This window comes from Chrysochloris asiatica, unplaced genomic scaffold, assembly GCF_000296735.1.
Source record: "Chrysochloris asiatica unplaced genomic scaffold, ChrAsi1.0 scaffold00110, whole genome shotgun sequence".
Classification (NCBI taxonomy): domain Eukaryota; kingdom Metazoa; phylum Chordata; class Mammalia; order Afrosoricida; family Chrysochloridae; genus Chrysochloris; species Chrysochloris asiatica.
This window is the reverse complement of record NW_006408628.1, coordinates 3,079,317-3,091,812: the sequence shown is the minus strand read 5'-3', so window position 1 is coordinate 3,091,812 and position 12,496 is coordinate 3,079,317. Positions and strand designations below refer to the sequence as shown.

At 38.9% G+C, this 12,496-nt stretch overlaps 1 protein-coding gene across 1 annotated transcript in view; it reads left to right on the top strand.

Annotated features, from left to right (window-relative positions):
* Positions 1-7,729, top strand: part of BARD1 (BRCA1 associated RING domain 1) — a 114,610-nt gene extending 106,881 nt beyond the window's left edge. Inside the window, exons 10-11 of the mRNA XM_006867785.1 lie at positions 6,391-6,488; positions 7,397-7,729. Coding sequence (XP_006867847.1) covers positions 6,391-6,488; positions 7,397-7,729 — 431 coding nt within the window. The remainder of the gene's footprint in view (positions 1-6,390; positions 6,489-7,396) is intronic.
* The last annotated feature ends 4,767 nt before the right edge of the window (positions 7,730-12,496 follow it).

Sequence of the window (12,496 nt, the reverse complement as noted above, 5' to 3'; positions counted from 1 at the left end):
ACTCGATGGCACCTGACAACAACAGCAACCACATCATATTCATTGTTTTTACAAAATAAAATGATGCTACTAGGGTTCTCCACTAATGAAGATTTAGAAGGACAGATATTTATCTAAGTGGATTTATACATCTAGGCAGAATAAACTTGCATACAGCCAATATAATACATACAATAATTCTTGTAGATACATTATACTCATATTTACCCAGGTAATAATAAAACAACTTCTTGATGTTCTTTAGGTTTTTTTTAAAGACTATTCTAACTCACCTCTGTGGCACAACTTTCAGCCCAATAATAGACAGGTCTAGAGAGGTGAACACTAAATCACACAAATGAGGGACGTGCCCTTTAGAATAATCACTCATATGACATCCAAAGGGCAGTGTTTGTCCAGGTGTAAAAGCTCAGAAGACGATCGGGTAAGAAATGGAAAGAGTAAACACAGGAAGGAAGAGGGAAGCTTACTGTTCCAATGTGGGGGCTGCCATCACTGCCACAAAATAGACTGTACAGTTGACTAGAAACCCAGCTTGCTCTGCAAACCCTGACTCAAATCACACGCACTTACATAAAAAGGGGTTTGGCATTCTAAATTGGAAGAGCAGGGGAAAGCTGAATCTGAAAAGCCTGAATCTACTTCATGTTTGGACTCCTGGTGTGGCGCTGTAGGATCAACAGTGGACAGCAAACCACAAGGTCAGCAGTTCAAACCCAGCATCTGTTCCTCAGAAACACTATACAGGATCACTATGAGCTGGAACCAACTTGACAGTACTTAACAAAAACAACTAACTTTATGTTTATCTGTAGTGCTGGACCCATGTTCTCTAGTTGACTGTAACAAATTCAAGTCATAGAAAGTACTGAAGTTTGGAATAAGAGGATTTTCTTTGCCATCAGTATGTTATGACCTAGTATTGTCTCACTGACACACTTTATTCCTTAAAATGTGATGTAATTTTAATGAATTTCATAATGAATCAAGTATTTATTGATAAAGAAAAATAAAGCAATAAAAAATTGTTTAAAATTAAGCCTTCAGACGTCAAATAAAGCCTGTTAGCTTCCATGAGGGCTGTGTAGCTAAGCACTGAACTGTGAATGATAAGATCTGTAGTTTGAGCCCACCAGCCACTCCAAGGGAGAAAGATGAGGCTCTCTGCTCCTTAAAGATTTATAGCCTTGGAAACCTAATGCAGGGTCACTGTGAGGCAGAACCAATTCAGTGCCACTGCGACAACAATGGAAGTTTCCATGAAGATGCCCACTTGACACACGCTGTTTACAATTTACTCCTACCTGAATGTGGACAGTTTGAACCTACCCCATACCTTCATGGGAGAAATGGCCCTACAGCATTGGTTTTAATTTAGATCATGAAATGTGGACAGGAAACAACAGAAATGCAAAAATGAGTGAAATCTCACCCGAGGCAGAGGCTGTGACTCCATTTGTATATAATAGAGTCAATAAATACACAAGAAGAGCACTGAAATCGGTTCTATTTGTTAGGGAGTGCTAAACGTTCAGTTGGCTATTATTGCCCTCTTAGGAAGTCACTATGTTTCTGCACTTGATTTTCCAGATGTTTAAGAAAGTTGGACTAGATCTTAGGTCTTTGTTATCTCTTAAATTCTATGATTCTAAATACTTTGAAAATCCTAGTGTTTCAGGATTACTATGGAATAAGCTAAAATCAACCAAATAAATGTAGACTCAGACACATTTTTTCTTTCAAAAATGCCCTCATTTTGTTTCAGTTTCTTCTAGTTCCACAGTGGCTCACGTATACAGAGATGCAATTTAATTATATCAGTTTGGGGAAATAGAGAAGAGTGTTTAAAATGATATTTTAAACCTAGATCATTTTAAGTGGATAGAGATGGGAAATCTTGGAAAGTCTTTGAGTTTGTCTTCCAGTGTTGGGTTTTATTCTCAAGATATATTTTATAGGTTCAAAGGCCTTCTCTTAATACTTAAAACAATGTGCTTTATTTTATTTCATTTCACATGCAAACCTGGGGCAGTTCGGGTACATGCAGCAAATGGCCAGCCTTTTGACAGGTGTGTGCAGGATTACGGGCTGAGTGGTAGGAGTCCTTCTGCATTGGCGTCTTAACGCTGTCGGATTGTCTAGAGATCAGTGGGGCAGAATTTCATCACAGCATGAAAGTGGCACAAACTCTTGTAAAATATTGTTAAATGACACGTTTCCATCTTTAAGCCCAGCCATAACATCTTTCTGATTAAGTTTCGTGGCACTAGATATTAAATACAGAAGGGTAGGTCACTAATTTTGACATCCAAAATTAGTATGTGTGGCCTCAATAGTTAAAATTTGAATTCTAACTCTGAGCTTTTAAAAGGTGCTATATAATTATTTTTTGTCATCTGTGTGGATAAAATTCTTAAAGATTTACATCATCACTGAGTTTTATAAAAACTTTTTTTTTTTTTTTCTGACAACTCTGGACAAAGAATGAAAACACCTGAGCTTGAGCTAGCTTAGCCAATAAACTCTGTGCTGTCAGGCTCCTGTTTCATGAAAATGGTGGTGGTTTTTATTTAGTGCCTTCAACCCTCTATAGGGTTTCCAAGGGACAGCTGGTGACCCTGTGGTTAGCAGTCCAGTGCTTATCCTATAGTGCCACACCAGGACGGAGTTAATGGTGGTGGCGTGCCGTCGAGTCAGTTCTGACTCATAGCTATCCTGTAAGATCATACAGGAAGAAAGCAAAACTCACTAAGGCTAAAAAGGAAAAGCAAAAAATGGATGGCAGAAGAGACTGAAACTTGCTTTCCAGTATAGAAGATACTAAAGCAACTGCAGAAAACAGGAGGAAATAAAAGAGTTTGAACAAAAAGTTTAAGGAGCAGCTTGAGAAGCCAAAGTCAAGTGTCACAATGAAATGTACAAAGACCTGGAGTTAGAAAACCAAAAGGGAAAAAGAATATGCTCAGCGTTTCTCATGTTGAAAGAAATGACAAGAATTCAAGCCTTGATTTTCAGCATTGAAGTATTCTTTGGACAAAATATTGAATCATGCATAAAGCATCAAAAGAAGATGGAAGGAATATACAGAGTCATTGTATCAAAAAGAAATGGCCACTGTTCACCCATTTCCAAAGATAGCATACAATCAGGAGCCACTGGTACTGAAGTAAGAAATCCAAGGTGCACTGAAGGCATTAGCAACGAACACCACTCTAGGAATTGATGGAATACAAATAGAAATCTTAGCAAACGAATGCAACACCGGAGGCACTTACTCTTCTGTGCTGGAAATTTGGAAGATAGCTGCCTGGCCAACTCACTGGAAGAGATCCGTATTTGTGCCCATTCCAAAGAGGGATGACCCAGTGGAATGTAAAAATAATTGGACAATATCATTAATAATTACATGGAAGTAAATTTTTGCTAAAGATAATTCAAAAATAACTATAACAGTATCTTGATAGGGAACTGCCAGAGGTTCAAGCCAGGTTCAGACTAGGATGTGGTAAGAGGGGTATCATTACTGACTTCAGATGGATCTTGGCTGAGGCAGAGAACACCTGACACATGTTTGCCTGTGCTTTATTGTCTATGGAAAGACTTTCAACGGTGTGGATCCTGACAAACTGGACAACATTGCAGCGAATGAGTAGTCCTGACAATTATACTCATGAGGAACCTGTACAAAGGCAGCCATCCCAACAAGGGGACACTGAGTGGTGTACAGTCAGGGAAGGTGTGTGCTAGGCTTGTATTCTTTCACCATACTTAGTGTGTATGCCGAGCAAATAATTCGAGAAGCTGGGTTCTATGAAGCAGTACATGACATCAGGTTGGAGGAAGACTCATTAACAACCTGTTGTGATACACTGATGATATAAACTTGCTTCCTGAAAGTGGACTTCCTGAAGAGGACTTAAAATGCTTACTGGTAAAGATGCAAAGACCACAGCCTTCAGTACAGGTTGCACTTCAATATAAAGAAGAAGAAAAAAAAATCCTCAACACTGGACCAATAAATAACATCATTATAATGGAGAAAAGATTGAAGTTAGCAAAGACTTCATTATGCTTGGATCCACTATCAACACTCATGAAAGCAGTAGTCAAGAAATTAAATGACTTATTGCATTAGGCAAATCTGCTATAGAATAGCAGATTTAAAGCAAAGATGTCAGTTTGAGGACTAGGGTCTGCCTTAACCAAACCATGGTATTTTCAATAATTTTATGTGAATGTAAAAGTTGTACAGTGAATAATAAGGAAGACCGAAGAAGAATTGATAGATTTGAGTTATGGTGTTGGAGGTAAAAGTACCATGGACTGCCATAAGAACTAACTAATCTGTATTGGAAGAAATAATAGCCAGAATGCTCTTTAGAAATCAGGATGTCCAGACTTCATCTCTCATACGTCAGACTTAATATCAGGAGGGACTAGTGTGGAGAAGGACACCATGCTTGGTAAGTGGAGGGTCAGTGAAAAAGAGGAAGTCTCCCAATAAGATGGACTGGCACAGTGGCGGCAACAGTGGCTTCAAGGTTAACAATTGTGAGGATGGCACAGGACCGGGCAGTGCGTAGTGGTTATGAGTCGGGTTGGTAATCTCACGGTCAGCAGTTTGAAACTACCAGCCGTTCCGTGGGAGAAAGATGAGCCTTTCTGCCCCTGTAAAGATTTACAGCCTCAGAAACCCTATGCAGGGTTGCTATGAGTCAGAACTGACTCCATGACACACAACAACAAGGTAGGATTTCTGAGGCTGTGTATCTCTATGGGAATGCCTCATGTTTCTCCTGCGGAGCTGCTGGTCAGACCGCTGAGCTTGTGGTTAGCAGCCCATTGTGTAACCCACCACACCACCAGGGCTCCATAGGGTTAATGGAGGAGTGCAAAAGTGATTAATGTATGCTTCCTACAATTGTAACACTTCCTCAGTAAGAAAACCTACATTACTAAACAAAGTAACTTCAAAGACCAATAGCAAATTGTGAGAGGTTCATTTTTATGATGAAGATCATTTACTGCAGTTCCATCTTCCAGAACATTTCACCGGTTTTTCTGCATCATCACTATGAAACAGGTGGTATGGTTATCTTCCTTTGTCTTTTTATCCCCCATAGACAAGCGAACTTAGACTCAAAGGATTTAAATCATTATTTCAAATTAAGTGGGGTAGTCGAGTCATTCAATTACATTACAGGTCCCAAATTAGTTTAGTTGTATATCATCAAAGTGAGAATTTGCTATATAAATAGATGGAGTCCTGGTTTGGTGCTGTAGGATATGCCCGGGACTAATAATTATGAGGTCGGTGCTTTAGATCCACCAGCAGCTCCTTGGAAAACCTATATCAGAACACCAGCAAAGATAGATGAATGTGGTGTTGCGGGGTGCATGCCCTCAGTCAGTTTTAATGCATAGTGACCCCGTACGATGGAGTACAACGGCCCATGGAGTTGTCTAGGTTGGTCTTTTTATTGAGTCAGATCTTCATATCTTTGTCTCACACAGTTGTTGGGTGGGTGCAAACTGCCAACCATTTGTTACCAGCCAAGCTCTGAACCAGTGCAACACCAGGGCTCACATGCCATGCGCTTCAGTCCTTTGTGATAACAGGCACTATTCCCAGACTGGACCTCTAGATTAAGCTAACTGCCCTTCCATCCATTACTGCTCCTGGGTATGCCTGAGGGCTCACTTTATTTTTAGAGCTTTACCAGGCAGTTGGACTTAACAATTCAAGAGAGCCAGTTAATGGAATGGCCCTAAACAGTGCCAGGCCGGGCTATCTCTATTGCGTTTGCTTTTAACCTGGATCTGTGAGCACTTATCCAAGCCATCAGAAAAGTGCTATTTTTCCTGCAAGGCTTGTAATTTCAGTGTGTATCTGTGAAATTCCAGACATGTTCTTAGGCTCTGCTTAGTGTTTCTTTTTACAAGTCCTGGTGAGCCCCTGTTGTGAGGCCAGCTGAGCCAGGTGCTATGGAGTCATTTCCGTAATGTCAGACCATTTAAAATGTAGCAGGAGAGTGGACCTGAACTGCCCAAATGAGTGGTGCAGACAGTAGACACTCATGTTCAGATTGCTGTGGCTGGGTTGGCTGGATTTAGTCAGCTTCATTCTAGTAACTGCTCTAAATAAATGTGGATTTTCATTCTTGTCTTTGAGTGTTCAGTACTCAGTCCTCTGAAAGAGGGATTGCTCAAGTTTTCTCTACAGGTTTTTGTTTTTGCCTAAGTAAGGTTTCTATTTCTATTTCCAAACAAGATAAAGAAGAAAACAAACACATCTGATTTTAAAACAGGTGAGTTGTGTAATTTCAGTGCTAAAGAGATAGTAATGCTAACTTGATATTTATTTTACATTGATTTTATTTTTTTGGTCAGGGGTGAAAGCATGTCTACAAAGAAAACGGTGTGAAGAGGAAGAAAAGTATGAAATTCCTGACGGCCCTCAGAAAAGCAGGCTCAACAGAGAACAGCTGGTATTCTTCTTTTGATCCTGCTACTTTCATTGTTCTGATTGTGACTTAATGTCAGGGAGGACTGACTGCCTCTGCCCTTTCACAAGTATAGCTGACTGATGGGAATTTTAATTGTGCTTGTTTCAAGCACATGATTCTGAAAGATGATTGCAATGAGCAGTCAGGTCCTGAAGGTAATAATTTCATACTATTAATGCACACTTGGCATCTTGAATGTACCCATAAACCTCTCAGAATCTGAGGTAAGTCTCAGATACAGGAAGTAGCTTTAAAGACGACTTAACAGCAGCTGCTCGGATTTAGTTACCGTATGTCTTTATTACCACCTATTGCTGGTTTAATAGATAATATTCCATTATCCTGTTGATAGGGAAATATATTAGAAATGACAAGGAAACATTTTGTAGAAGGGAATTGTGAAATTGATCTTGTCTTTTTCAGCTGTGCTGGTTGGATCATTAGTCATGCTATGTCATCCGCTGTGCTCCGCCCAATCATCTCTGGACCCTAGAGGTCACAGTCCTGTGGGACACCTGAATATGTGTGGACAGTATTGAATTCATTTTAGATGGGAATCCTTAAAGCATATTTCAGAGACTCTAGGAATCCTTGAAGTGTTAAGTCCTAACAAATATGAATAAACAACCTCAGAAAAGTAACCTAGGGACAGTTTTTGTTTTTCTCTGTACAGAACATACCTGAAACCTTGAGAAAGTGGGAAGGCCCCCAAGGTGTTGAGTGAATCTTGAGAAAGAAATTGCAACCTAGAAAACCCTTATTTGCATAATGAGTTGTTTTTTTAACACATCATTTTTTAACTGCTCATGATTATTTTTACTGCTATAATTTATATACAGTTTTTAAATATTTTGATCTGTTTTCAGAAAAACTTTTTCTTGTTATTTCAGTTGCCTAATCTGTTTGACGGGTGCTACTTCTTCTTTGGGGGACCATTCAGGCACCATCCAAAGGACAACCTAGTGAAGCTGGTGACTGCGGCTGGAGGGCAGCTCCTCCGGCGAAAGCCGAAGCCCGACAGTGATGTGACTCAGACCATCAATACTGTTGCCTACCATGCCAAGCCTGATTCTGATCAGCGCTTCTGCACACAGTATATCATCTATGAGGATGTTTCCAGTTACCGCCCAGAGAGGGTTCGAAAGGGCAAAGTCTGGATGGCTCCTTCCAGCTGGTTTATAGACTGTGTGATGGCCTTTGAGTTGCTTTCTCTTGACAACTGAAGACAGTACCAGATGGACATTTCATTGTGAACCTCCGAAGTGTGTGAGAACCCAACCAGTGTGCTGTTGGATCATTTCATTCACATACCATAGTGTTACATAAATAACACATAGTGTTAATATGTTTTTCCAACAGCAGCATAGAAGAGAAAAATAGCATAGTGTGCTTATGAAAATACTTGGGAGGGAGCAGCTAGCAAAAAAGACAAAAAACCCCCACCTTAGTCCCCTCAGAAAGTCAATATAGCGTATACATTATTTGCACAAAGGTACACTATTTCACTCTTGAATTTTAAAAAATTCTAGCCGATTATGAATTTGTTCTGTGTTTGTCATTCATATGCTGGGATCGCTCTGAAGGGTGTTTCTTTCTCTAACTGGCATATGATTTGATTTATCATGTGGTTATTCAAATTATTAATTACCTAAAATTAATGAGAGGTTATCAGAGCAGTCGTTTAAATATACATTACAATATCGTTATTTTATTATCCCTTTAATGTTCTATGATGAAGAATATTCACAACTGCCAACAACAAAATACTAAAAAGTCCTTTAGTAAATAGAAAATACTGTCAAATAATTTATTCTGGCTTTGTTGCAATGAAAGTAGAGTACCTGGGCTAAATATGCCACCCCAGTATTAAATTTTCCCCGACTTTAATCATCTCAACCTTACACTATGTTGATTTAGTTTCTTACGATAGTTTAATTGGATGTGTGTTCTAAACTTTTGTCCCTTATTTTGACCTTGCCCATGTATCAGGAAATCAAGATTTGAACCTGATCATTATTTTTTGGAGATTAAAATCAACATTGGACACGTGGTACTTATCTTTGTTATGAACCCTTGCTTATTGTTAACTACAAATTTGTAACTGTGCTTATCTAAAATATATGTACTTAGAACATTTGCTTTAGTACACTGTAGTATCAGCATTTTCTAGAAGGCCCTCCCCACACTAACAAATTGTTAATCAAATGTCAGTCAGTAAATTAAACTAGGAAGCAACTGCTTTCTGGTCAGTTTTACTAGGAATTACTAAATTACTTTTTTGAAGGTCCTGATTCCTTCCTTTGTAAATATTTTTTCTTCAGATTTTTGGGTTAGCATAGAGGCAGTAGTTGGAGGGCACTTGATTTAAAACATGTTTTTTCCAGAACATACCCAAAGCTATATCGTGAAGCTTAGTGGTAAGAGTTGGAAAGATTTACCCATTCCAAGATAGACGAAGCCACAGAGAAGTGAACAGAATACCTCTGTGAGATGGGGAGTTCTGGGTAGGTTATTTTGTTAGGAGTGTTCTCATTTGACAAAAACAAAAATATATAGACCAGAATAAATATAGACCAGATTATTTTCCGGTTTTTATTAAGTAGCAAAATTCTTCAAATAAGTCTTTCCTAGAAGTTGAATGTAGTTATAATATTTAAGCTATGGCAGGAGAGAATATGAGACCTGCCAGTTGGGCTCCCCAGGGGTGGTCAGACTTCTTTTTTGATACTCACTGGATTGGATTGTCCCTAATTTAAAAATACTGTGGAGGTTAATCAACACTTCAGGATCCATTTATTTGGAAAACTGTGGTGGTACTGATCATTTGAAAATGAAATGTAAATGTGTTATAGTTTAGTTTCTTCTTTTGCATTGTTATTGTTCATATTAAGCAATAAACTATGTGAGTAAAGGAAGTCTACTACTGCTGCCGGCCTTTGCGGGGTGAGCGAGCTCTGAAATACTGTCTACGAGCAGTAGTTTGTGTCCTACATTTCATTCTGAGGGAGGGAGCAAGAGTGATGAGCACCATTGCACCAAGCCACTCGAAGGGCTTAGATAATGTCTAGATTAAATAATTTAAGACTCTGGGATTTGGGTTGTCATTTCTGATTTATAACTGACTTTTCATCACTTTCTATTGCTTCATAGGTCAGATTCCTAGACAGGCTGAGTCTCTGAGTGTCTGTTTGTAAAAACACCTTTGGGGGTTTCTGCTCACTTTGTGTCATGCTTTTTTTGTTTGTTTGTTTGCCCCTCTCCACTTTGTGGGGGGCGGGTGGCATCATTAAGCAGTTTTACTTCTGTCTCTTTCAATATTTATTTTGACAGCAGCTGGTTTATGTAAGCTCTTGAAACTTGTGATTGTATTTTCTGTATTGGTACACTTGTAATTATTTTCATTTCTCCGTCAATAAGATTTAAGTTTCCTTTGTATTTACCACAGATCATTAAAGTTATTTGTTTCTCCAAATATCTGTGTTTTCCATGGAAGTGGTTTGTTTTCTGTGCTACTACTGAAGAATGAGACTCAATAAGACTTGTGAGGAAAGTTTTTTAGATAAATACTTGTATCTTTAAATACTGTTATTGTTAAGTGCCGTTGAGCTAATTGAGACTCACAGCGACCCTGTACAGGGTTTCTGAAGAGCAGCTGGGACCGCTAACCTTGTGGTTTGCATTCCAGTGTTTATTCTAAAGTATTACAGGATTAAATATTAATGTTTCTTAAGTAATTTGGGTTGGGCACATTTCTAAAGTGTAGTAGAAACTTAATACCTTAAATAAATTATTCTGAATACAATATAAACTTGATTTTTCTGGGTCATCATTAAGCGTATCAATTTTAAATGAGTTCACAGTAGTTCCTTCATGGTTTTATTGAAGTTAGAGGTTGTAACTTCTCCATGATACCGTTCCACATGACTGTTTCCTAGTTCTTCTGTCTAGATTTTGTACTCTCATCTTTTTCCCCTTGACAGCTGATACTTGTTGTTTATCTGAAATATATATTTATCCTATCTTTGCATTTGTTTTTTCTTCTGACTCACTGAGGAATGGAAAACTTATAACTGAAATAAGGATGAATAAGCAATGTGTGAGGGTTTTGCTGATTCACCTAAGATTTAAATACTTGAATCTCAGTAGCTAGAACTCGCCATTTCTTTGCTTTGGACCCAGCTGCTCTCTGAATATGGCAGGTACATGAACTCTGCTTAGAGGAAGATTATGTTTTGGAAAGCTTGAAGTTTTCTGGGGGAATAAGATGAGGGGAGACACTGCATAGGACAAAAGATGAATCTGTCCTGGCCAGAAGATCGGTGCAATGGAAGAAGAGCTGCAATAAATGACAAAGGCTTGGTGACCTGCTTACCAAAGATCTCAGCCTCGAAGATTCGATAGAATGCATACCTGGGGTCGTCATGACGATTTGGTGCCAGCTGGTACAACTGATAGGCTAGGGAGGGGTGGTGTTGATTGGTATGTCTTCCATGGGCTGAGGGAGAAAAAAGGTCAGTTGAGTTTTAAAGGTTCTGGGGACCTCTTGATGGCCACAAATGACAGCTCTATCCCCTAATCAGAACACAAGAAAATGGTGGGAGATAATGCTTATTTTTCCGGACACCTGGTGTGGCTTGCATCAACACTGGACTACGAACAAGGTCAGCAGTTCAAACCCACCTTCTCGGAAATGTTACATAGGATCACTGTGAGTCAGAACTAACTCAAAAGCACTTAACAACAATGCTTATTTAAAAACTAAAAGTCCCTATTTTTTATCTGAAGTTATGATTGAACTTCTGGTTTGTCATTATATGTCAACTTTATTCAAGGATATGTATGACAAAGTACTGAATAGAAGATTGAGCAGTTTATTTAACAGTTGTAACTTAGTCTAACTTTGTCATACTGTGATGGCTTATGAGTTGCTGTGATTCTGAAAGCTATGCTACCGGTATTTTAAATACCAGCAGAGTCACCCATGGTGGACAGGTTTCAAGTGACTTTCTAGACAAAGATAGACTAGGAGGAAAGAGTGACAAACTACTTCTGAATCTATAGTCACTGAAAACCTTATGAGTAGCAGAGAAACACTGTCAGATACAGTGCCAGAAAATGAGCCCCTCAGGTTGGAAGACACTCAAAATGCGACTGGGGAAGAGTTGCCTCCTCAAAGTAGAGTTGACTGTGATAACAACAATGGAGTAAAGCCTGTGGGAGAAAAAAGCCCACGGGACCTTCATTTGCTGATGGGGCACAACTCAAAATGAAGAGAAACAGCTGTAAACAGCCACTGAAAATCAGAACATGGAATGTACGAAGTATGAATCTCAGAAAATTGGAAGTTGTCAAACATGAAATGGAACACATAAACATAGATATTTCACGCACTAGTGAGCGGAAATGGACTGGTCTTGGCCATTTTGAATCTGACAATCACATAGTTTGCTATGCTGGGATTGAAAAATTGAGGAATGGTGTTGCATTCGTTATCAAAAAGAACATATCCAGATCATTCATGAGGTACAATGCTGTCTGTGATAGGATAATATCCATGTGCCTACAGGGAAGCCCAATTAATATCACTATTATTCAAATTTATGCACCAACCACTAAAGCCAGTGAGGATGAAATAGAATTCTACCAACTTCTTCAATCTGAAATCGATCAAACATACAGTCAAGATGTATTGATCATTATTGGTGATTGGAATGCAAAGGTTGGGAGCAAAGAGGAAAGATCAGTAGTTGGAAAATACGGCTTTGGTGATAGAAGTGATGCTGGAGAACGCATGATAGAATTCTGCAAGATCAATTATTTGTTCATTTCAAATACCTTCTTTAGACAGCGTAAGAGACGACTGACTATACACATGGACCTTACCAAATGGAATACATAGAAATCAAATTGACTACATCTGTGGAAGGAGACAATGGAAAAGCTCCATCTCATCAGTGAAAACAAGGCCAGGGACAGACTGTGGAACAGAC